At 36.8% G+C, this 26,963-nt stretch overlaps 1 protein-coding gene across 4 annotated transcripts; it reads right to left on the reverse strand.

The window, feature by feature from the left end:
• Positions 1-11,912: 11,912 nt before the first annotated feature.
• Positions 11,913-26,478, reverse strand: LOC104908450 (alpha-glucan water dikinase, chloroplastic). 4 transcript variants are annotated; one of them, XM_010697566.4, is made up of 33 exons: positions 25,854-26,274; positions 23,903-23,944; positions 23,663-23,775; positions 23,490-23,568; positions 23,214-23,305; positions 22,904-23,057; positions 22,030-22,254; positions 21,585-21,929; positions 21,385-21,492; positions 21,185-21,283; positions 20,908-21,045; positions 20,693-20,784; positions 20,127-20,261; positions 19,679-19,841; positions 19,500-19,589; positions 19,242-19,427; positions 18,592-18,654; positions 18,446-18,508; positions 18,282-18,341; positions 18,020-18,172; positions 17,339-17,422; positions 16,285-16,461; positions 16,090-16,196; positions 15,680-15,893; positions 15,486-15,589; positions 15,228-15,360; positions 14,938-15,063; positions 14,612-14,722; positions 14,293-14,391; positions 13,917-14,090; positions 13,725-13,817; positions 13,314-13,429; positions 11,913-12,606 (listed from the first exon to the last, which is right to left on the reverse strand). In XM_010697566.4, exons 1-33 carry the CDS (start codon positions 26,115-26,117, stop codon positions 12,402-12,404), a joined length of 4,407 nt encoding a protein of 1,468 aa, XP_010695868.2. In that variant the 5' UTR covers positions 26,118-26,274; the 3' UTR covers positions 11,913-12,401. The 4 variants fall into 4 exon arrangements, with proteins under 4 accessions (XP_010695868.2, XP_010695869.2, XP_048503361.1 ...); XM_010697567.4 differs by having other exon boundaries at positions 20,908-21,039; positions 25,854-26,271; XM_048647404.2 differs by lacking the exon at positions 23,663-23,775 and having other exon boundaries at positions 25,854-25,997.
• Positions 26,479-26,963: the final 485 nt, after the last annotated feature.

The raw sequence follows: 26,963 nt of genomic DNA on the forward strand, positions 1-26,963 counted from the left end.
GAAAAACTCTCTCTATTTATAGGAAGGGGGGGGGGGGTTGAAGAAGAAAATCAAATTGCTCACACCAGGTTGCTCAACGAAGACAGTTTTTATTTTTTCGTTTTTTGTTAATTTTTTACGTGTTTGGTGGCTCTTTCTTAGGATCCTAGTAAATTGGACTTGTACCATTTAAGGCAATTATTCAAGTTTGATTTGATATATCGTGTATACCACTTTGTCCAAATCGTACCAAATCAATTATATTACTGGATACTGATGTGCATTCTATAATTAGAATATTGCATTTCTTTGTTTCCGTAATTGGTTGATACTTTAGTAGATAGGGGCGGGGCAAACATAGCGGAGGTCCTATACACTCTCTTAAAATTGAGCCTTTTATATTTAGTTTATAAAAAGATATTAGATTCTCAATTTAAAAACATACTCTCAACATATGAAATAATTATAAATAAATAAATATTTAGATATAAATAGAGTAAATTTTACTGGAAAATCGCAAAATAAAATATAGGAGTATGAGTCGAAATTAATGAGAGAGAGTTAGGAGGAGAGAGAAGCGAGTAACCATTAATGGGGAATTGAGGATTTGAAGGAGCCAAAGAAAAACCCACGCGTGATGGTTTATTAATGTGCGTGATGAGAATTAAAATAGCAAAAAGTAAAAACCGCTCCTAAGTAGAATTGAATCGACGCCCCTTTATCCCATCCCTCATATCAAATAATTATAAATAAACAAATATTTAGATATAAATAGAGTAAATTTTACTGGAAAATGCAAAAAAAAAATAAAAAATATAGGAGTATGAGTAGAAATTAATGAGAGAGAGTTAGGAGGAGAGAGGAGAGAGAAGAGAGTAACCATTAATGGGGAATTGAGGATTTGAAGGAGGCAAAGAAAAACCCACGCGTGATGGTTTATTAATGTGCGTAGGTGATGAGAATTAAAACAGCAAGTAAAAAACCGCTCCTAAGTAGAATTGAACCGACGCCCCTTTATCCCATCCCTTACTACTTTACCACTGATCCAAATGCTTTCCTTTTGTTTTTCTTTCAAACATTTAATACATATAATATATTTTCGGGATCCCTCTATTTTTGGGGCCCTATTCCGTCACCTATACTGCATGGGAAAAGAACCTCCCCTGTTAGTAGATACTTCTGCATTGATGGTTAATTTTTGTTTGAGTTTGTCTTGTGAGAGACCGTCTACTTTTAAATTAAAATTCGATAATGATAAGCTTAATATTAAAAACAAATTAGCCTAATAATGATTGAGTTAATTTCTTTCGGTAACTAGTTTAATCCATTTAGTTGGTAGGTCTACTGTTATATTAAAATTAGACCATCTCTTTTAATAATTTTTAAATAAATAAATAGTGACTACAATATTATGAATTTTTTCCTTGGATAATGCAAAAGTGGGTTTTAATTCCCAAAATATGCCCAAAAGCGTACCGTCCACGTAGGACGGCGCGCGAGATTTTTTTTTTTTCAACTTAAGTAAAACCGCTACTTGAAGTAGCGGTTTACAAGTGCCGAGTAATATTTTTTTTTTCAACTTAAGTAAAACCGCTACTTGAAGTAGCGGTTTACAAAAAAAAAAAATATATATATATATATATATTTTGTCGTCGTGTAAACCGCTACTTCAAGTAGCGGTTCATTAATCAAGTCTGATATGTGCTTGTAACCTTATGCCCAGGTAAATCGCTAATTAGAGTAGCGGTTTATATTTATAAACCGCTATTCTGAACAGCGGTTTATATTTATAAACCGCTTCTTGTGATAACGTTTTATGTGTATAAATCGCTACTCACAGTAGCGGTTTATTTTAAAATAAACCGCTACTGTGAGTAGCGGTTTTCTTGATACAACACAAAAAAAAAAACATTTTTTCGTGTGCCGTCCTACGTGGAAGGTACGCAGGGAATTTTATTTTTTGGGGGCATATTTTGGGAATTAAAATCCACTTTTGCATTATTCAAGGAAAAAATTCACAATATTATACTTCTTCCGTTCCATAATAAGTGAAAAATTTATCTGAAAAAGCTCTTACATAGAAGAGAGAAGTGTTTCATTTATTATGAAACGAAGAAAGTACAAATTTTAGGTTTTGTATTTTTATTACCTTTAAAGGTTTGTATTTTTATAGTCTACTCAAGCCAATTTTGTAATTAGCCTGCGTCACTGCATGTGTCGTCCGACTTCCCGCGTGTCGTCCAACTGCCCATGTGTCCTCCAACTTCCCGCGTGTCGTCAACCTGCCCACATCAATATACGAAGCAGTTTGCGTCTGCGGCATTTTCTTTGCTTTAAAACGATGAATATGAACACATGATGATGATGCTCACCTCATTTGTTGCTGATGTCAAATGATTATGTGTTCATGGATGTCAGCTTCCTATCGTCATGAAAGTTGACGTCAAATAGTTTATTTGCTCTAAGATTCATAGATACGGATAAGGATTCAACATTTCACATTTTTTAACTGTTTTTTTTTACAAGGTACTGATGACGTTTCACAAAATGCATTATACATTACACCCCCCACTTGTTTGCACCAAAATATTCTTAAAATTTTGGTATTGTTTAGTTGACATTGTATAATATAAAAAGCTGGAAATTCTTAGGAATTAAAATTTTTTGGTGTTGTTTGATTGACAAATTCATGAAAAGTAGAATTTTCTAACAAGTTCCATTTCCTACAATTGGAGGAAATTACTTACCTAATGGGACTTAGAAAATATAATTAGTAATTCCTAGAAAATCTAATTACATGTAAAAATATTTTCCATGAATCACCAAACAACATTTAGTAATTCCGAGAAAATATAATTACATGTTAAAAATATAACCTCCAATAAATTTGCACATCGTACATTCGTCCAAATGAGCACTTAGATAATAATCATAAGATGCTCTTGATAACTAAAAATTTAAAGTTTAAAACAAGTTTAAATTTTAGAAAGTTATGAAGCTAAAAACCTATTATGTATTGCATTTAGGATTATCGTTGTTAGAATAAACATTCTTAGGAGTGCAGACATGACTTGTAATGTTACGCGGGTGCTTGGCACCATGTGCTTTGCCTCGAAAAGCCTTTGAACACCCCATTTGTTCATTTCACGTGAAACTCAAAATTGTCTCGAAAAGAGTGTAAAGGCACCCACATATTCGTTATAAGCAACATGACACTCCTTTCCAATGACCTCCCATGTCCTTAACAGGCATCACCTGGCGTCCAGAGCACGGGACCTGGAAAATTCCGAAAGCTTATATTATAACTTTCAATTTCGGCTGTATTTGGGACATTTTCGGACTTCCTCTGGCACGGTCGTATTTTATACCGAAATGTTCTTAGGAGCGCTGACATGACTTGTAACAATGCGCGGGTGCTTGGCATAATTTGCATTGCCTCGAAAAGCATCTTAACACCGCATTTGTTTATTTCTCGTGAAACCCAAAATTGCTTCAAAATGAATGTAAAGGATCCAAATACTTGTTCCAAGCCACATGACTCTTTTCCAATGATCTCCCATGTCCTTAGGAGGCATCTCATAGAGTCCGGAGCTTTAATTGGTTCACAATCAATCTCTAATTTTCTGAAATTCATCAATGAGAAATGCGGCTACGCCAACAAGACCACCGCGCTGCCACCACAACCACGTGCTGAACCCCAACAACCAAAGCACCACCCATCATCAAACAACCAATTCACCACCATGACAACCTACTACCTCCAATAATCAACAACACCATATCCACCATGACCTACCATGCCCAGATCTACAAACAAAAGAACCAGTACCACCACCCTAAATATAGATTACAAGCTCAAACCCCAATTTAAACCATACCCAACAAACCTTGAATCAATGATATGTTGAGCTAAACCACCACGAACCGGCAACACGACGACCCAGTGAAGGAAATAGAGAAGAAGTAGATTTATGCTGAGAGAGAAAAAGGAGTTCACGACATAATTGGAGGTGTTGATAGCCGTCAAATGGCAATAGATGGTGGCAGTGGTGAATGGCGGCGACGGTAGATGGTGTGGGGTGCAGTGGCAGATCTTGAAAGATTTGTTAGAGGGGGCCAAATTTTTCCACAATAACATATTAATGGATGGGTATTTTTTGTGAGATATAAAATATTCCATTGTTGCATTTAAAACGAAACGGAGGAAGTAGTATAATTTATTAATTACATAATATAAGAACATATTGATCTTGCTTGAATCTACAATACTTTATAAAGCAAACAAAACACACATCACATGTGATAACATGAATAAGTTTTCAATTGAAAAAACAAAACAAAAAAATTCAAAATTAAAATAGGATGAGTGTCGTGTGAATAGTGATAACAATTCACAAGATTCATATACTTCCTCCGTTTTTTTTAGATGTTACACTTTCAAAAATTGTGGTTTTCTAGGCAAAAATTGGAGGAGTGATTAGGAGAGAATAAGTATAGGGGATTAAAGGGGTGAGGACCATTGCACATGGGGGGTTTAAGGGAAAGGAGGAGAGAGAAAAGAGGGACCACTAGTTAGTTCCCTCCAATTCTCTTTTACACGCTGATGAGAGAGAAGATGGGGAGCCAAATTTTTGGCAGCAATTGCAATTCCCTCCAAAATTTTCATAAAGTTGAAAATTTGCAAAAAATTTAAATTCAGCATTTCAAACATTGTTTAAGCCTATATTTCCAAACTCTATCCTCTATATAAACCCCAAAATTAAATGAGGGCTTATTTCCCAAAATGAGGAGAGAGAAAATAATGTTTAGCACCATGGTTTAGTTTCTTTACAAAAATCAGATTGTTCCCACAAATCACTGCACACACATTGCACAGGAACAATTACAAAAAAATTCCTAATTAATTAAGAACTGAAGTTTCCACCAAAAACTTCAAACTTCAGTCTTCAAAAAATCTTCTTCAGCATAATCACATGGGGTCAGCAGATGAGGGAGGGGAGTTTGGCCTTCAAGAGCTGTTGGAAATAGAAGGCATGGAGGATGAGTTGCTGATGCATGAGATGTGGACACCTTACAACAGTGATGATGATGACACAGAGGATGATGATGATGGAGGTACAGCAGCAGCAGATGGCATTCAAGCAGACCAACCAATTCAGCAGGGTAACCCAAACAACAAAACACAGAAATAGAAAACAATGTAAGTTCATCAAGCCAAAAACCACATTTAACTTTAACAAAAAGAAGAATGTTGGTTGATGACCTACTTACCTCTGAAATAAATGGTAAATTTGCATGGGGTTTAAAACAGAAATAGCAAAAAAAAATGGCATAAGTAGGATGACATTAGATAGGATATGGAAAGTGCAAAAAAACAGAGAGAAGCTGGGCATGCCATAGATGTGAGAAACAAAAAAGCAGGAAGATGTGGTAGGAAGCTTAAAGTATATGATGACAAATGGCTTCAGTCAGTCCCACTTAATCTCAGGACAAGTATAAGGGCATTTGCTGGATATCTAAAAGTCCCCCCCTCCACTGTTTACAGTCTACTGAAAAGGGGCAAGCTAAGAAGTCACACTAGCAGCACCCACCCAAAACTGACAGAAGATCATAAGATTCAAAGAATGAAGTGGGTGTTACAACACATATTACCAGCAACAAGGACACAACCACCAAAATTTGTTGACATGCAAAATGTTGTTCACATAGATGAGAAGTGGTTTTATTTAAGTCCAGATATGAGAAGATTTTACTTGCTTCCTGCTGAAGATGACCCTTATAGTTGCTGTCAGTCCAAGAGGTTTAAGATAAAAGCCATGTTCATGTGTGCCACATCTAGACCTATTAAGGACAGTGAGGGAAGGATGATACATGATGGGAAATTTGGTATCTACCCTTTTGTTGAGTATGGAAGAGCTAAGTATACAACAAAAAACAGAAGGGCAGGTACTATGTTGACAAAGGCAATTGAAAGTGTTACACTACCAGTTATGAGAGATATGATAGTTAACACTATCATACCTGCCATAATGAGGAATTGGCCAGAAGGTGTGTCCAAAGAAATCTACATACAACAAGACAATGCTAGACCTCACATTCATGCATCAGACCCAAATTTATAGCAGCAGCAACTCAGAATGGATTCAATATCCAACTCATCAATCAGCCAGCTCAGTCCCCTGACTTGAATGTGCTAGACTTGGGGTTTTTTAGAGCAATTCAGGCACTACAATATCAATCATTTCCTAAGAACCTAGATGAACTGATTTTAAGAGTGCAGGACTGTTATGATTTCTTTGACCCAGAAGTTATTGAAGTACACTTGGTTGCAATTACAATATGTTATGGTAGAAATACTAAAGTGCAAAGGGGGGAACAATTTCAAGAATCCACACCATGCAAAAAGAAAGTTAGAGAGACTGGGATTACCAGAAAATGTGGAAGTGGATCAAGCTGTGATAGATGAGGCAGTTACATACTTAAATGAGAGGTTTGTGAATGTAGGACAAGCATTTGACTACTTAGATGCACATCAAGAATAGAATGAGCAGAAGATGTGGCAACTTATTTTTGAACATAACTACACTGTGTATGAAGGAAAAGAATGGGGAGCAACTTTTTGGTATATATCTACTTGCACAAATACACATTTATACTATTTACAAGACTTTTTGTTAAAGATTATGGACAAGATGAAGCAACACTTCTAAGCAAACCAGGAAGTTTTTGGGGGGTTCTTGTTTACTTATTAGACTATTTGTATATGGTGAAGGACTGGTTTGTATAAGCAGTGATGCAAACATTTAATGAAGTTAAGCATTTATGGTTGTTTTTTTCTTTTGCATGTCAACAAGTTTAAAGTAAGATGATGTGTTTATAAATCCATCAGGGTTAATTCAATGGCTCATTGAGGAAGCAATGGATGATTTAAAACCTCAACTTATTGGTTTAACACCAATAAGGAGCAAATCATCTATTGCTCTTCAAGCCCAATGTATGAGTCCCTTCATCATTTGAATTTAACTTTTTAAAATAATTTTGGGACTCAAGGGGGGAAGCAAGAGGGACTCATTGTGTAAACAGTGGGGGACTTTACTTAACTCAGCACCCAAAAACATAAGGCAACCAAAAAACACAAGCCAACCAAAAACATCCTCACATCATTAGCCATTTGTTCATCCTCAAACCTCCAATCCAAACCAACACCATAGGCTTCCCCAAATACAGAACCCAACCAAAAACAGCCAACCAAAATATTCAAGCCAACCAAAAACATAACCCAACCAAAAACAAAGGCAACCAACAGTTTCATAGGCAACCAAAAACAGCCAACAAAAACATTCATAGGCAACCAATAACACAAGCCAACCAAAAACAGAACCCAACCAAAAACAGAAGGCAACCAACATATTCATAGGCAACCAAAAACAGCCAACAAAATGATTCATAGCCAACCAAAAACAGAAGCCAACCAAAAACAGAAGGCAACCAACAGTTTCATAGGCAACCAAAAACAAAACCCTACCAACATATTTCATAGGTTACCAAAAACAAAACCCAACCAACATATTTCATAGGCAACCAAAAACAGCCAACCAGAAAATTCATAGGTAACCAATAATAGCCAACAGCAAACCAATAGGAATTCCAGATCAAAAAATTTAAAAGGCAACGAAAAACAAAAGGCAATAGAAAGAGTTAGGATGATAGAACCTCAGGGAGTCAAAGAACTCTGCTTTCTCCTGATAAGGAAGCAATGAGTTTCAGGATCAAGTTCTGAACTTGTGCAGGGACTCATCGGAATTTCAAGCTCACCCTCACCATCCTCAGCCTCCTCATCATCCAGCAGTTCTTCAACCACATCAAAGACCTTGAACCCCCCATCAGACTCAACATACATAGCATAAACTGTGCCTTATCGTCATAGACGTTGAAGGCAGTAGAAGAGCAACCCACACACTCACATTTCCCCTTCCTTTTACACCCAACCGTTTCCTTCATCTTCTCCTTCCCCTTCTCCTTCTCCTTCTCCTTCTCATTCTCCTTCACCTCTTGAATTTTACCATTCTTTCCAACAGTGTAAAAACACGGAGCCTTTAAAGCGCAAACAATCTCATGGGTAGAACGGAGATTTTTCTTACCTTTTTCCCCATCCCCTTCTTCCTCAACCCTAGATCTAGGCCTCAACCTGTGTGAAATTGGTCTGGGGTCCAAGATCTGCTGAAATTGGGACTCATTTTTTTAGGGTTCGAAGAAGAAGAGGGACGGAATTCCCTTGGTAACCCCGTAACCAGATAGAACTCTTCAACCACCACACCCAAAGCCTTGAAGGCATAAGGGCGAAGCAAGTGCTTTGCATCTCCATGTCATAGAGCCTCCTTGGCCAAGGAGACCCAGACTCAAACGCATGCATCAACTCGCGAATGGAATCAGACTCATCCGCGTCGTCTGTTTGGAACAAGGCATCAACTAGGGGTTGGAGATTAGGCACATACTTCTTTGTCATTTTTTTAGGGTTTTTGAAGAAAGGGAAGATGAAGTACAGAGAAAACAGTGGGGATTTCAAGAGGAGAATGGAGAATTCGAAGTTTAAAGGGGAAATTTGAAGAGGAAGTGAAGAAGTTTAGAGAGAGAAACTGAAGTCCAGTAGAGAGAGGAAGAGAAGATCAGAAGAGGAGAAATGAAAGTGGAGAGAGAAAATGCAGTTCGTAGTTTTAGGGTTAGGGAATTGGAGGGGTTGGGGAATTGGGGAACTTTAATGGGGGGGGGGGATGAATCAGTTGGGGGAGGGGGGTTGAATCTATTAAATGATCATGGGGAAGATGAAAAGGTAGTTGGGGGTTTTAATTTTGGTGGAAATGGTTAAAATCTGATTAGATTAGGTAGGGATTTAATAGGGTAGATTAAGAGTGTTTTAATTTTGGAAAAATTGACAATAGAGGTCTGAACTTTAGGTGATAATTTTTAAAAGGTCTGAACTATTGATTAACCTGTGTAGGTTCCAACTTTAGGGGGTCTTAACTTTTAGCGGGCCTTAGTGACTTAAAACTGGCTTAATAGGTCATCACTTGTAAAACTTGGGTCACATCAGAAGGGTTAATTGAGGGAGGGATGTAGGAACTAGTTGAGATTTTAAAAAAAATCTTCAGTTTTAAGTCGTCAAGGCCCGTTAAAAGTTAAGACCCCCTAAAGTTGGGACCTACACAGGTTAATCAATAGTTTAGACCTTTTAAAAATTATCACCCAAAGTTCAGACCTATATTATCAATTTTTCCTTTAATTTTTAAATGGGTAGTTAGTAAGGGTAATATGGACATTTCACAAGGCAAAAGTTACTAAATAAGGAAATTTTAAAAAGTGTAACATTTATTTACAACCATGCAATTTTAGGAAAGTGTAACATCTAAAAAAAAACGGAGGAAGTATACAAATAAAAAAGCAATGATGCGTGCAGTAACTAATACTTCCTCCGTTTCTTTTTACTCGCTACACTTTCCATTATGGGAAGTTTCACATTACTTGCTACACTTCTTTTTTTGGGCAATAAACTCTCTCTATCTCTCTTCTCCCACATGGGTCCCTTTTCTTTTTACTCTCTACCTCTCTCTTCTCCAAAAATTGTCTAGGAGTCCGTGAAATGAGAAGTGTAGCGAGTAAAAAGAAACGGAGGAAGTACTTCAGAGTTGTGGTTCATAAAAAGTAGAAAGGATACAATATTATGAATTGAAAAAGATTAAAAGATAATAACTAAAAGTCTGAAATTCAGAGTTGCAGTTCCTAATTTATGCTAACAAAGTTACAGACTTGCAGTTGTTCAGATGGCAGATTTTCCCTTTTCATTTTCACTTTTTAGTTTTTTGTTTTCTAATATGCAAGGGTATTTTTCAGTTGCTTTAGCAGTTTAACAAGTTGCCGTGTAACTTATTTCTTTTTTATGCTTGACTTTTGGGCTTAATCTACAAGCTTTACGAGTTTTTTTTAAAAAACCTAAGGGGGGCCAGGCCCAGGCCAGCCCCCATTAAGATCCGCCTCTGGTTACTATGAAGAATTGAGTAAATTATCTGATTTGTCGTTGCCATTTTAGGATAGAGTTTGAGCTGGAAGATCTTCACATACAAGAGAACACAGTACCTCCAGGTTTAGCTGGATGCAAGGGAAGGAAGAAGTTAGCATTAGTTCATGGCCTAATCGTGATTTGTGAATGAGTAACGAGCCAGAGTTGATCTGCATATATATAGCTCATGTAGCGTCGATGGAGGTAGGTTATTGGAAGTTGAAACATATACTCTGGTTGTCGGGTTAGCTTATTCGTAGTGATCTCATGAACTGTTTCTGGTAGCTTTGGGATTTCTTCATGGCCATTCATTCCCTGGAAATAAGATCCAACTGGTATGCTGGACCCTTGAAGTTCAAAAACAACCAAAATCAAAGGCTATAAGTCGTGCCAGATCCCATATATATGTTTCCGGGAAAATACGTCCGGCCCCGGAGAAGTCCAAAAACAACCAAAATCAAAGGCTATAAGTCACGCTTTTGGACATTCTCGATGCCCGAGGACTGAATGTCGTGGTATACCTCCTGAAGACGCAAGAAGGTATATATAAGGATTTCTACTGCTTAAATAGGACATACAACGACTTTTATGACCATTCTGGGGACATTCTGGCTCTACACAAGAAATCATAATTAGGGTATCTGAAGGTATTCTGGGGCGATGTAGAGGGTGCTAAGCATCCAGGATAAGTTATAAGTCATTCGGGATACCATAGGAAGGTTTCTAGTGAAATATATGACCGGGCATAGGGTTGTCCAAAAGGATCCCAAAATAGCCAAAATTGAAGGTTATAAGTCACGTTTTTGGACGTTTCCGGGGCTCGAGTATTGGAGGTCGTGGGCTACCTCATGGGAGAGTATATACTGGGACTCCCACGTCTTAGAACGCACCTAGGAAGCCATTTATGATCATTCTAGTGTGTTCCAAGGCTACAACGGAAAAGCATAAATGCGATATTTGAAGGCATTCTGGGGCGATGTAAAGGGTGCCAAGCGCCCAGGATGCGTGATAAGTCATGTTGGATCCCCTGTATAGGTTTCTAGTGAAAATATGTCCGGTCTTGGAGAAGTTTGAAAATAGCCAAAATCGAAGGCTATAAGTCACGCTTTTGGACATTCCTGGTGCCCAGTAAGTGAAGGTCGTGGGATACCTCATGAGGATGCGGGAGGTATATATAAGGATTCCTACTGCTTAGAACGGACATACAATGAATTTTACGACCATTCCAGAGATATTCCATGCCTACAAAATTTCTTATTTTTTGCATACAATTTATAAACTTTTTGTTAAACTATCTTTAAATACATGATTGATACTAACAATTCAAAGATATGATACGTCCTTTGTTCCAAACTACGGGTTACGTTGACCTTTACATTTACCCTAATGAGCCTTTTTTTTTAATTGAGCACAGCTAAAGATTATAAGAGAATTGATATTCTGAAGTATACATTGAGACAAATCTAACAAGATCTATCCACTATATATTTTTATTTAAAAGCGAGAAAATAGTCAAAGTTAATTGGTGAATAGTGTCATTTACCCCCATGTAACACTAAAAGAGAAAGTATATGTTGTTTATCATTTGTTTCTTATTATTCTTCTTACATTTAATCTTTTAAGAGAAAGGAAAAAAAGACAAGAGGAAAAACAAATGGAAATTAAACGGAAGGAGTGGTTTTTTTAAAAAAAATTGTCGATTATTTATAATTGCATAACTCATAAGAAACATTATCCCAAACATGACTCTCACAATAGTTTAGGGAAACCATCTTGCAAAATCCGTCTTAACTTTTTTACTTCTCTGATAATGTAGTGAGCCTAGGCTATAACATGGGTTTCACCCTTGGAAGACAGCAAGGGTACAACAAGAGCAAAGTTCACGCGATAATCCTCCATCTAATAATTGCAAGAGCCTGAATCAGGTTAAAATATACCATTCTGGCGAGTTTTTACTGCTATACGTATAAAAGTATAATTTTGTATGAAAAAGCTATAGGACAGTCCTTACTGCATGCTTCTTGCTCAGCTGATTAGGCTAATTCATGCCCACTAAATAAGAATGGCTAATTTCATGCTGCTACGGTCGACAGCTAGTTGCTCCGTTCGATATCACCAAAAGCATACATACTTCCTGATCATGGAAAACAAATGTAGTAAAAGCTTTAAACTAATTACTAAATTATTTTGGCCTGCTTCTTCACTGCACTTTGTGTTCCTCTGGTATGTATCTTCTTCTTCTTCTTCTTTTGTAGCTTCAACTGCAAGCTTCTCTGTTACCCTGCATTCCAAACTATTTTCTCATGGACACGGTGTTGACATTCGTGACACCTAAATCATATAGCTCCTTGTAGAAGAGGCAAAATCATTACATCTGTGGCCTGGTTTGCACAACAAATATCTTCCCATCCTTCACAACACCTTCGATATCTTGAGGAGATCCGTACAACTCCTCAATTGCACTTCCTGCCTTTGCAATACTGGACAACACTGATTGACGGAAGTTGCTGTCATTAATTAGTGGGTCGGCTGAGTAGTCTAGCACAACTTTCTCTTCTTCATCCATTGGAACACTACGGGGAACAAGATTCATTAGATATTAAACTAAAAGAAATCCTATGCTTATTGCATGGAGGTTGAAAAAATCTATGCGTTATTATATGGGTTGGAGTGTTTGGTAGTTAGGATTTAGGAAGAATCACAAAACTATTAGAAAGATCGGGTAGCCGACATGTATATGACTATATGTTGGGATAGATGGTTTCTTTTTTTTAACATCAGGGATAGATGGTTGGGAACACCAAAGGGCTAGAATCCAAGATGAATATGTTTGGAAGAAAATTGCATTCAGTAAATATTGAGGATAAGATAAGAGATGACTAGTTACATTAATTTGGACATGTGAAACACTGAAACGTCAACCAAAGGATGCACTAATAGGGAAAGTTTAGTTGGGATCATAGAGATTTTAGAAGAAGTCCAGGGACACTGACTTGCATGGAGGGCTTTAAGAATGTTATGAAGAAAATAGTTTTGAAACTACTGTTTTTGTAGTATTAAGAAAATTGGTTAATTGTGCACAAACAAAATTGGAAATGGATATGGAGAGTAATAGAGTATAATAGAAAGAAAAAGTATGGATTGCATTAGAAGACTGATGTGATAGGAAGAAAAATGATAACTTGTAGTTAAAAGGACCAACACAATGATTTGAGACAGCAAAATTGGCATGAAGCAAGATTATTCAGGGACTGGGAGAGAGTAAACATTAGCTACATACCTGTCATAGAGCCCAGCACCAGCATAACCTTCAAGATCTTCACCATTTGAATCAGATCGGAAAATGATGGAACGTTTTATGAAGAGCCCAATAGGTTTGCTTGGGTATCCCAGAACCTAAAACATTAGTACCTATCAATACCATTTCTTTTCTTCTTGATTTGTTAAAAATAGACCATGCATGCTTCATTAATAGCGACAGTTACTCTGCTCGAAAATTGGCACAGTCAAGTAGTCATAATGTTGGATATGGCGAGTTTATGCAAATCTACTCTTTTGTTGTTAGCTACTGGGATGAAAGATAAGTTCTAAAAACGCAGGCAGTCACGAGATAACATCTGAGGGAAACAGCATCAGTTATCTTCATAATGCACTGATCAATTGTCATTTTTCAAAACTAAAGAAGAGTTACCTTTGGCGACTCGAGATCACTTTTCTTGCAGATAAAAGCTAAAGCACGGCCAGGATAAGCCCCAACCAAAGTTTCACCAAGTCCTCTTACAACCTATGACAATTAAGATGTTCACACAGATATTAATATTTTAAGAAAGGTAGAATTATAATATGCTTATATGGTTCCCAAAAGAGGTAAAAACTGCAGTACCTCAGTATATATCTCTGATGAATCCCCAGAAGACGGATTAGTTGTGTGAATAACAAATGCGTAATCAGCGCTTATGATTTCTTGAACCAAGACAGCCATGCACAGATGTTCATGATCTAAACCAACTTTTCTTGTACTGAAGTACGCTCGCTCATTCCACTTTGAAGCCCAGACCTGTAAGAGGTGATCCGACTCTTACTTCATGACTCAGAATATAAACTTCAGTCTCATCTAGGATACTAAGTATGACATAGAATGGGAAGTCAAAAGAAACTTCTACTTGTTTGAGCTCAAGAAGGAAATAGAAAAGAAAGAATTGGACGATGACTTGTAACAAGAGGGCAAAACCCACAGCTGAGAACCAAACATGTCTCACCTTTTTTATTGATGTCCATGCTTGTTGCCAGCGTTTCTCACCTTCATCTCCAGGCCATGGCATTCCCGAGCTCTTCATCTTGCTTTTGAGCTCTTCAACCTGAATAATCACCAAATAATTACAATGATAAATATGGCAATGTTTTGAGATGGTAGAGATCGGCCAAGTTTTAAAGAGACTCGTGGCTCTCCCTTGAAGCCAGGATGTCTAAACTCTAAATAATCTGTTCTAAAATAGTAAAATATCATAGTAAAAGCACCAGAGAAGCCAGGATGTCTAAATAATCAAAAAGCAACGGAAGGGAACATATAAGCCTTACCAATTGAGGTGGTTCAACAAGTCCCAAAACTGTAGTACGAATCTTTCCTAGAGCTCCAATGTCACCACCCTCTAATTCCTTCTTCAAGATCTTCAATTTGTCACTCACTTCCTGTCAACATACGGAAACAGGAAACACATAAATCATATATAAACAAGAGAAAAAAAAAATCACACTCTTTCCATCTGTTGAGAATTAGCCAGATTGAGATGTCCACAAGTAATTAGGTTATGACTACGAATAAACACTCCCATTTGATCAAGTTCCTTGTTACCAGCTAACACTCTGGAATATTATATGTTTACAAGAACCAATAGAATAAACACCTTATTGGGGCCATTTGCGAGTACTTCTTCGAAAGCTCCAAATGGTAGGGCCACAGATGGAGGGATTCCAACCCATGATGGAACTCTTCCTCTTAGATATGAGATATTGCGCGACTTAGCTCCAACCTAATAAGAAAGAAAATTATCATAACACAAACTTCATATGGATTTAACTGTTACTTTTTCGAGTTCAAAATCACCAGTACACTCTGATTCTACAGGCAAAACATTTGAAGAGGCAAATACTGAGCAGCTCCCATAAGCTAACATTTCTTTACTGAAGCACTAACCATATCACCAGTAAACTCCTCTGCGGCTACAGCATATTTACCACCAAATATCTTCTTGGATAAGCTTATTGAGGGAATATTGTCACTAATCTCACTTGAGCTAGCCCCTTTGAGCTCACTCTCATTCACCTCACTGAAAAACATAAGATGAGAGTCAAGGACAGAGAGAAGCACTAAACTTCAAAACAATAAATAGGGTCCAGCCAGGTTATTATGGTGATAAAGACACCATATCTGAGACTGCAAAGATAATGTTACCTGTAGAGTACATCAGTTGATGTCGGCTGGAGCCGTAATAACTTCCCCTCCGCTGCTTGAAGGTCAGAGAAAATGCTGCTATCGAAGCATGTGGCGAAGCAAACCTAGTAATGTGAAAAGTTTATCTCAGACATTGAGAATCCAGACATAAGACTTCATTGCCAAAACCAAGGGAGAAAGGAAAAACTCAAAACCTTGCAGTTTCTTGCTCGCACAGAAACGTGTGATAAGACATCTGGCATATCTGGTGTCAGCACAGCAACAGTGCCATCAGGAATTTCCTCTTCTCCTTTTACATGATTTGCAACCAAGATAGTGGGTTGTGCGTAAATTTTATTTTGGACAGATAGCAACTCCTTAACAACCACAACATATCCAATAGCTTCAACTGGACTTATGATCTGCCAACTGATTGAGGAAGTTTGTTTAAATGAGGAGATCCATGGCACTAATTAACAAACTACATAAGTTGCAACACAACGAACTTAATTTTATATTTCTAGAAGGCTGAAAATTTTGCCATATCTTTTCTTCCTTCTGAAGTCAATCAGGTCAGCAATATGGCAATTACAGAAGAAGCAAAACAGTCAATAGGACAAAATACCTGCCCAGATTTGCCGTGTTTCGAAGAACAGGATCCAATCGATTAAGAAGTGCAGATAGAGATGCCGCTGATCCAGCACGAACAATCTCCTCTGTGAATATGCTTACCTGCATTATAGTTGAAAGAATGCTAAATTCAGTGCATTTGTAGACAAATCACCCAAAACTCTAGTTGCACTGACAATTATTAACATACAGCCCACTGATCAACTCCAAGAAGTGACCCAAGGTAATCTGCAGATGGCTGCAAAACTTGTTGATAAAACTCTCCCTTGCTTGCAAGTGCTAGACGAGTCCTGTCCAGGACTGATTTTGCATACAACGCCCAATCTCCGTCCTTACTCTTTAACATATCAAGTGCGTGATTCCATCCCTACGAGATCCAATACTGATTTATTAAGAAATTTATTTAAGAGATGAAATAAAACAGGTTTCAAGGGATGAAGTGTTTCTGCCCATTCTTATCCCCCAATGTCCACTTCAAGCCAAAATCAATCAACAAATATGAAGAAGAGATACACAACCAAAGGAAAGAAGAAGAAAGGGAGAAAATCGCAAAAGAGTGAAAAGCCAGATAAACACCATATCCTAGCCTCTATGTCCATTCTGGTTCATGAAAAAGGTGCACAATTTTTATCAAATTTTTGCCACGGTAAATATTATTACGGACATGTAGGTATGGAGGTAAAGGTCAAATAGATCCTGACAAAATACAAGAGATTGCCTTTTTCCGTCCTTGAGAATTTAATAATTGACTACAAAGAAGTCTGTATGAACTCCATATGCCATGCTCCATCAGTGTCATTTTCATTTGCTTTGTATCGTTCAAACAGAAGCATTTTTCATGATGTGACCTTACCAATTCAGATTCATTGATTCCATTGCCTTCCCTAATTTCAAAGGTCTATTACAAAATTTTGAGCCACATGATGTGAGGTAATTCACAGAGATGCATGTAAAGGCATTTGCTACCATGTTATTCAGTTGAGTTGATATAATCAGTCAAATGTCTTAGCTCTATCACTCCAAGCCACCATAAGAATATGAGTTAATCTTCAACTGTTGAGAAAGAGGGGAGTGGAAGAAGATATCGTGAGTAATATACTATTCTAGATTCTATATAGTTAATGCAGACATAATTCAAATATAGGAAAATGTTTGTAGAGAATCTTGTTAAATCTTCTAAATATAGTAGAAGCAACGACAAAGATGGTGTTTTCATCCCTTGAAGCTCTTTATTTGCTGAATACCTTTATGCAGTAGAGCAGATCCTCATTATCATCAGACGACAGAGCAAGATTTTCAACAACCATGGAAATGAAGGACATAATTTTCTGCATAAGCACATGAACAAGATATGTTAGAAAAAGATTTTCATAAACTACCTATCTGGCCTTCATAAAATTACAAATTTAACAAAGAGAAAAAAAAGAGAAGTTGCACATTTAGACTAGAACTATATCCACAAACAAGGAGATAGATAGTATATCAGTATATGTAAGGCAAATTTTTTTACAAAGAAATTAGCCAACAAAATACATCAGCTTTGGCAGATAAAGCAAACTCTATATGTAGTCTCTAGAATTCTTCTTAAAAATGAAACAAATGTCCAATTCACTAGCTAAATTTCTGGTCATGTAGATACAAGCTTCCTTCTCCATCATGTTTCCTAGCTAGAGAACATACACTTTCCTTTTTGAAATTCTATGGCTGAGTTCAGATGGAACCTAGACTTGTTAAAAAACTCTCCAACATCTATTCGAGCCAAGCATAAAAGTCATAAAGTTAATGGTTAATCTAATAGATTTTCAATTTGTTTTCCATTAACATCAGATAGCATAGAGGCCATATGGAATTTGACCTCAGAGCATGAAGCTGACCCAGTCATGATTTTCAATGACGGGAAAAAATAATGTCCTGACAATGTATACCTCAGGTCCAGCTTGATTCAGCTCCTCATAGCCTCTTTCAATGACTGTCCTCACAGAAGAATCCAGGGCAATATCTAGAAACATAAGATCCTTAAGCCGATCCTGAGATTTGAATAAAGATGGACGGAGTTCCTGCCGTGCTTCTAGTAATCCCTGCAGAATTTTCATTCGGTGTTATGCAAAAAGTTTAGAAACAAAAAAAAAAAGAAAAAGAAAAAAAGAGCTGGAGATGTAATAAAGATGTAAGCAGTAGTTTAGTTACCTCAACCAGTGGCTCTACGTTCTTATCTTCCACATGTTCCAAGACAAACTGAAGCAAGTTCTGAGCAGGACATATACAAGTTTACATAAAAAGAGGACATAGATCAATTCTGATATTCTACCAGTGAAGAAACAAGCAAAATCAGCCAAAAGTAAATAAATTACCGGAAATCCAGCAGGTAAACCCGGAATAGGATCTATATTCACCCCGACCATGAAACCTTGACCCTGAGGTCATCACATATACATGTATATCACGTCTTCAGAGCAGAACTGAGCAATGTAACAAGAATGCAAATGACTGACAATACCTCAGTTTTGTAACCCATGCAATTTGATATAGCAGCTTCCAGATCTGCTCCTGAATGAACTGCCTGCATAATATCAAAGCTGTATATTGTCAGAAATAGTGGAACAAAAATAACATCGAAGGATTGATATAGGAACAAACAATATGATGGAATCATGCAGCATAGTGTAGACACCACATACCAAAAATATCATCTCACATATACATGTATGTTTCTTGAGCACAAGCAGAGTGGTTCATAATTTTTGGAAACATATCTGACATTATTTTACACAGGGCTCTTGAATAGAATTGGTCCAAAGGGGAGGGATATTATTGGTATTGCATAATCAGCTAGTTAGAACTAGCTTGAGGAAGAAGGACGAGAGTTACTTAGAGGAAAGAGAGGGAAAAGAGAAGCAATGATATAAATTGAGGGGAATAGGAAGAGAGAGAAAGGCATTCAGAAATTTGAATTGTCATTTTAGTTTGTTTAGCTTGTCTTGTGAGTGACTCAAGCCACTCGAAACCTGAATGTCTCTAATTTCTGTAATTTTCCATTTTATCAAAATAATTTATTCTCTTCTTGCTTTGATTTTTGTACACTAAATCATCACAACTCAGTCAATAAACATGCTTATAACACATTGGTTAAGATGGTGTGATGACTACCTTCAGTGTTTTCAGATAATGTCCAAGATCCCGCAGAAGCCCTTCTTTTTGGTCGCTTCTTAATTTAGGTTCAGAATGGATAGCACGATCATAACTAAGAAGTCGTTCTTTTGTAATCCCATTTTCGTTTAGCGTTTTCCAATAAACACTGATGTCAAAGTCACTTTTGATGTAATCAAGTAATGCCTGAAAGAACATATTTGTAAGCAAACTTAATTCCCTGACAGAAGAAGAAAGTTAGAATTTCTTCAACAATACCTGACAGATAACAACATCATCAGGACTCGTATTATTATGCAGTTTTTGGTGCCATTCCTCCATAAATCCACCCTTGCAATCGTTGTTTCTCTGCAGTTACCACATTATGCAACTTACAGTCTCTTTGTTCAATCACAAAAGCAAAGGGAATCTAAAACAAAACTAGGTGCCAAATTGACCTGGATGACCAATATTTCATCTCTAATTCTCTGTCCAACATCCCCCTCACCTCCACGACCAATAGTAGACATAATCATTCGAAGAAGTTCCCCATATTGGGGATGACTTCTGAATATATTTTGGAGGGACTCTGTAAGTCTATCTTGAGCTTTACTTATCTCACTGCAAAATTAACAATTAAATAACTAATACCATATCAAGCACAAAAGAGAAACATAAATTTAATAATTTAAGTTCTACCAAAAAGGAGCCCACACTAAACATTAATCATAAAAGATATAAAGACGATGTGGACAAGTAATAAAATTCCATTTTAGGTAAGGTACATGAAAGATAGTTGGATTTGAAGATTCAAGCCTCAAATGGCAACCAATGTCGTTCGTGTACAGATTATAAAGCACTAATAGATCAGAAAAATAAGAAATTCACAAGCTAGTAGAACTCTACCGTGGCTTCACATTGTAGTTTTTGTTCCATATGAGCTGCCTTGTGGCCATGAATCTCATCCATACTAACATTCCGGCAAGACCCAATTCACCAGCATCTATGGCTTCATCAAGCAAGTCTGCTGCAATATTGAACCTGGGAAAAGGCAAAAAGATGTATATAACTTATTACATATTCGCTACTTGTAGAAGATCCCTTCTAAAAAATTGAAGAACAGCAGATGACTTTCAGATAAAACTCCAAGACTTATCAACATCCAGCCTTTTTTCCCTTTCACTAACCAGCAAATTACATTCAAGGATAATTTCAGACAGCAGAGAAAAATGAATATATGCGCACAAAAGTTGAGTATCTGAAAAGAGGACAGCTAGAAAAGAGCTTCATTTTAAGTAAAGTGTACTATATGGAAACCATTGCAGATTGAGATGTAGGCATCTACCAACTAACAAGAATCTAATGTGAGTACTAGGTACAAAGTCAAGGTTTCCCAAAGGTTTACGCTTTGACGTGTGATATGAGACAACAATCATAATTCATAGGAGTTAAAAATTCTAAATTCAACTAACCGATGCATAAAAGATTTTTGTGCTTCACTCTCCAGTGAAGCTATCTTTTCCAGCAGTAACTTAGCAGTACCACTTCCATCACCTGCATCCTTCTGTATAAATGATATTCAGGTATTACATTTTCAATGCTAAGTGAAAGAAGCAGGAGAAAATATATAAATGAGCATCAAACATCAAAAAGCAAGCAAAACAAATCAAGCAACAAAATAACAAACCTGCTTGGGTTGGACACCAATGTTGATATAGAAATCTGACCCATTGTCCTTTATCCAATTTCCAGCAGATACAAGGACAAATGGCATACCTATAAAATCCTCACCTTCAATTTCTATCTCCACAGACTGAACCTGTAACTGCAAAATAAGTATATTAATGTACATTGGGAACTCTTTCATATGTACTTTTCTAGGTTTAAAAATTAGTCCATTAACGTGTTGATTAAGTACTTGTAAATCCTAAAGAATGAGAACCAAACAAAATTTTGGGTCCCACCTGGTGTAAGGGATCATCAGGGGAGACTCTAGCAAACTGTGTTTCTGCAGCCTTTTCCAGTAAAACTGAACCTGGTGGAAGGACATTTTGAGGAGGTGTCTGCAAGTATTTTAAAAAATGCGCAATTTCAGGGAGGGGAGAGATAGAGCCCAAAGTAGCGTATTTCAAGTTGATATGCACATCATAAAGTTAGCACATACCAACCACTCATTTCCTTTTCTCGATAGAGCCCAGTGAAGAGTAAGAGGTTCACTGAAATCTGTAGCTAGACTTATCTTTGTCTTATCAGCAAACTTAGTCACAAGTACCTTAGAAGACAAGAGTTTTCAAGTGATCAAAATTGACCTATTGCACGAACTTCTCAAAAGAAGACATTTTGGCAATAACACCATCCACTCACCATAATTTGCTTGTCAGCAAGCTCAAATATCTTTTTTACCACTACAAGACCACCATCTTCAGCTTCCTTTGCCTCAACAAAATGCTCAACGGTAGATAAGGCCTTAGGTAATGTCACTTTTGTTGATACTTTCACCTCTGGTTCAGCAGCTTTTTTACTTAAAATCTGCATCAGATCCCTCTTCTTTCGCTGAATCCGATCAGCAGAAAAGTAGCTTTTTTTCTCCAGCTGCTTTGCAACCTTAGTTTTTACCTCTCCTTTTGCAATCTTTCTTCGTATATCATCCAGTGAAGTGCCCTTATCTAGTTCCCTCTGCAAATCTTTTCTCGCTTCCTCAAATTCCTTCTGTTGATCAGAAGAGGACAAAGAAAGGGAAAATAACAGTCAGACACGACTTGGAACATATGGCACATTCTATGAGAAAAAGTAGGAATTTGAAATTTACACTTTGTTGATCTGGGGAGTAGTTAGGTTTGCCATTATTCTCCCATCTTATGTAAGCTTGAATCTGTACAAGATCATCTGGGATCTGGGTTTTAGAGTTTGAGGGGGTTTCTTTCGTAACTTCACTTGCATTACTTCCTTTTCTTAACCTTGCCTGCAGGTCCTGTATAGAAGCACCTTTGGCTACCTCCTCCAATAATTCGGCACGTGCTGCTTCATATTCCTCCTACATGACAGTTACAGGTATATGGAAAACTTCAGAAATTAGCAGATATATACATGTCAGTAAAAGAAAAAATCACACGAAAAAAAATGAGAGGAAGGTTACTTCAAGGGAACTTTGTTACTCCAAATATTTAGGCTCTTTATTCTAAACTCTCATCCTTAGTAAATATGAAGTAACCAATACATTGGGATCCTTAAGCTATTACAAAATGCAATACACTATGTAACTCCCACTTGTGGTGCACAATTCCATGAAATTAATAGTTACGACCAATCCCATCTAAAAAAGGGATTAGTATGTATCGTTCCTACTTTATCTTCCTGAGAAAGACATACAGAAGCATACATCATAGCACACTAACCATGGGGCCCACCTTTGTAGGTCTTGAAAGTTTTAAATGAGATTTGAGATAATAAGAGTTCCAGCATTCTTGATGGAATGCATGCATGAAAAGAAGAGAGGACAAAGCAGAAATATATGAGCAGATTACAGAAACAAGTGCGACACATTAGATCAGGGAAATTGAGTGGGGAACATCTACTACCCACACCACAACGTGTCATGTAAAAAAGCCACAATTTCCTTGAACTATATCCAATACAAAAATTTACATGCTTCATAAGTTCAGATGGTAATAGAAATTAATCACCTTTTCCTGGTAAGGGGTATACATCTGTTTACCCTTTCTTTCCCATCTGAGATATGCTTGAACCTGCACAAGCTCTTCAGGAACTGATACTTGTTGAGCATGCTCTGCTTTCTCAGGCAACCTCACATGAAAGTTTTGGCCATCATTCTTGAACCTACCAATATGACAGTAGATTTCAAGAGATATCAGAAGGGTTTATCAGGTATATATAAAATCTATAACACCCCCCCCCCCAACCCCCACCCCCACCCCCAAACAAAAAAATGATCATTTAAAGGAGTGGAGGAATCAGGCCACGGTATTAACTCACCATATGTTCCGGGCTTCATTAAAAATTAGAAACTCAATTGCTTGCATTGCTGGATCATCAATCTCTATGTTTAAGGAAGAGCCAGAACCTGACTGTAAACATGAAATGCATTAGGTTCATGCATAGCTGGTCTGGACTAATCCTCTTCACTAACATAAGATACTGTGAAAGCACTCAGTCAAGCTGACCAAAAGCAACGCTCTTATACACCAGAATCACAGATTTGCTGAAGAAAGTTGAACGACAACCATTTTTACTATAAAGCTTAATAGTTACCTTTTGAAATGGGGTTCTAAGTGCTCTATCCTTGTGTACTCTGGTACCTTCAGGTCTACGTGAAGGAAGTATCCATTTCCTATAAGTACAGTTGATCAAAAGTTACTCCTGACATATGGTATAAACAGTGTCTTTAGAGCAAAAAGAAACTGCTAATAAATTGGTAAATTTACTCTTTGCCATCACGTATCCCACCCCAGTGAAGTACCAAATTGTCATCGTGACTATTTGTTACCAGAATCTCCACTTTAGAGATACATCCAGATGACAAAGGGCTCACTGTAACCTGTTAGTTTCAGAGCATAATATCAGATTGGCCTATTTGAAAGTTCAGCATATTAAACAGAAACAATTGGCAAGAAAAACAAATAAATGAAAAGCTATAGATTAATTGACTTTAAGATCCTAAATACCTGCAGTTCAATATCTCCATCAAGATTGTATCTGTCAGCTTGCTGCAATAGACATAACAATTAACAAATATCAGAATGAAAGGTGCATATAGATGAGCACATTGTTTGAAGCAACTAGCAAGCATCCCAATAATGTAAGTTTCTAATGTCAATACTGATACATAAGAAACCACAAGCACCAAAGCAAAAGGAAAACTTGTTTCAATGGGACCCAAAATTTTGCATCAGGGTGGGCGCAACAGAATAGAGCACGCTCATTCAGTGAAGTGGATCACAGGTCAATATTGAATGTGGAAAGTATAGAAAGCCTAACATAAAACTGGACGTTTTATCTTATGGGAATCTTTGACTGGCTGATTTCCTACACCAAAAGGCTGGCAATAGCTTATGGATATCTCTTTAACTCAAGCTCTCTATTCTTCTACTGTCATTTTGTGAAGATAGTCCCCGCCTTTACAGCCAACTCATCTCATCCACTGCTGGCCATACCAAGTTTAAAAACAATATTAGTTCATGTGATCCTAAAGATGTTGCACTGGCTATCCAAAAGTTGCTAATGTTTTAATAAAGTTTCAGCATTTGTTCCTTATTCCTCTATAAAGACATTGCAAATAGGTGAATTTGCCATCAAACCGAAGGACATAATAACACTGAAAAGGAATAATTATACATCTGTAACCTGCATATTTATGCAAGATATTCCAGCTTCACTTAACTGGCCACCATACAGTTCAATTTTCATAACCCATATCAAGTACTCTCTCCTATGTTACTCGAACTCTTCATTTTACCTCAAGTACACATGTCGGATCCTGGACAATCGTAAATGTGTATGGATACTTTGACACTTCATGACGGTCCAAAATCATGGAAAATTTTCATAAAGATAGACGAGTCGGGAGCTTACACACGTACCCATATCCGACATAGGTACCCAAGTCCAAGTAACATAGACTCCCTCTGTCAAGATTGTAACATAGTCTCAGCCCGTGGAATTAAACATAGGATATAATCTTACAAAACGACTCTTTATAGTCATCACTATGTGTTCCCCATCACTTGAATAAAGCCAGTGGCATATTAGGAAATCCACTTATAATCCATTACTATTTTAAGAGATATGCCGATTTTTTCCAGGACATCCTAATTAGAGAAAATATGCTAATGTGGACATGCTTGACGCTTCCCGCCTCCTTGGCACGCTTCCAAATTGAGGGAATAATAACTACAAGCTGATAATTATGAAGATAGTATCATCCGCCTCACCAGATATACTATTTTGCCAACCATAGAGACAATGAAAGTAACTAAACAATACACAACTTTGATCCATCCTACTTAAAAAAAAAAACCCAAAACTCTGAAATTGTTACACTAATGTACTCCAGTTTTAAAACGACTACTCCTTTCTATGTCAACAAGTTTCGAATATATTTGCGATATATAGAAGATTACAATGTAAAAATCAACAACACAACTACACTCTCTCCATATTCAAGATAATACAAGCATATTAAGGACTTCGGAACTATTACATTAGCACCTCAGAAAGACAAATCATATTGTATTTAGTAGCATTTTAAAGCCACAAGCAATGCTGCATATTTACGGAATTAAGTATAATTTACTAACAAAAATGAAAAGGGAAAAGGTACAAATTCATTAAAGGTCCTTGTTCATTTTTAAACACTTCCAAATATGCACACCATAATATAATTGATAAAGTAAAAGGGCAGACCCCCCCCAATCATTAAAAATTGCTTCATGAACAACCAAAAGTGTTTTCTGACCATCCATATCTACCATTCTTACTCTCATACTAGAATTCCAACAAAAAAAACAAAAAAAGTAGAAACATTACTAATTCCTGCTTAGAATAATTGTGGAATCAAAAGAATCAGAACCAATCATATTTCTCAGAGCATATAAACACACAAAAAATAAAAATTACCTGAGAAGCATGATCAGCAGCTAGAACAGCACGAGCAACATAAGAAAATCGACGAGAAGCCATTAATTTCTTGGAATTTGTGTAAGATTTGAAGCTCTTCCCATAGAATTGCTTGCTAAATATAGTTGAATTTCTTAATTTAGAAGTTGCTTGAGTTCTGAATAATGGAATTCCAGATATTCCATTACCCAAAGAATTTACTACCTTGCTTTGATGCTGCTCCAACAACAACAAACTTACATTCTGCCCAATTAAATTACTCATTTTCCTTATTTATTCCTCTTATTTTATTTGTATATCATCAAAAATTTATCACTCACCCATTCAATCAGAACACCCACAAATTTTTCTCAGAAAATATGATAAATTTATTTATATTCCTGATAGAGATAATATTTTACCACTGATTTAGGATATCATAATCTAACATTTCCAATAATAAAGAGAAGTGAATACAAATTTCTGGGATTTTTGCTAGGAAGTATTGTGACCCAGATAAGAAAAAGATTGGATTTTTATGGAAGAAAAGAATTGAGCACACTTCAAGTAAGGAATTCAGAGAGTGTGTGACAGAAAATGGTGAGACCAGTGATTTTTTTTTTTCTTTTTTTGTTCGTTTAGTTCAGTGGAAATGGGAACGACGTAGTTTTTGCGCTTTATTGTGAGTAGAAGGACACGTGGAGACATCTCATTGCTTCGCATGGTAGGATCCTGGCAAAAAAAGGGGAGGTTCTCACGTGTGAAATGTTGGGAAGTGGGGATCTTATGAAGTCGGTACAGGATCCAAAAATTTAGATATTTAAAACTTTAAGAAAAAAGGGGGTTTATTTTTACAAGAAAATCTCATATTTTCCATGGACCATGATGTAATTTTTTTTGTTTGATTTATAATATTCCAGGATCTTTGGTAGGGAATAGGCCAGGGATTACTATTATTGGTTGATATTTTCTAAGTTTATGAGGTCTTCCTTAGGCATAACTAGTTGTTTTTTTATATATAAAGGTAAGATAAAAAACATTAGGCTACCCTCCTCTCGAAGGTAACACCTAATGCGTCTGATATAACAATGGGAGAAAGAGAAGAATAATTACAATCTAAGACCTCGTAAG

This window comes from Beta vulgaris, chromosome 6, assembly GCF_026745355.1.
Source record: "Beta vulgaris subsp. vulgaris cultivar EL10 chromosome 6, EL10.2, whole genome shotgun sequence".
NCBI lineage: Eukaryota > Viridiplantae > Streptophyta > Magnoliopsida > Caryophyllales > Amaranthaceae > Beta > Beta vulgaris.

What these genes read in the sequence shown, in the direction of transcription:
- LOC104908450 (XM_010697566.4), bottom strand. Translation starts at nt 26,117, where the DNA reads ATGAGTAATTTAATTGGGCAGAATGTAAGTTTGTTGTTGTTGGAGCAG. An exon ending in ATCTGCTCTACTGCATAAAG is followed by an intron (nt 16,462 to 17,338) that starts GTATTCAGCAAA and finishes TGGATCTCGTAG; the next exon opens with GGATGGAATCACGCACTTGA. An exon ending in TGCGAGCAAGAAACTGCAAG is followed by an intron (nt 15,590 to 15,679) that starts GTTTTGAGTTTT and finishes TCACATTACTAG; the next exon opens with GTTTGCTTCGCCACATGCTT.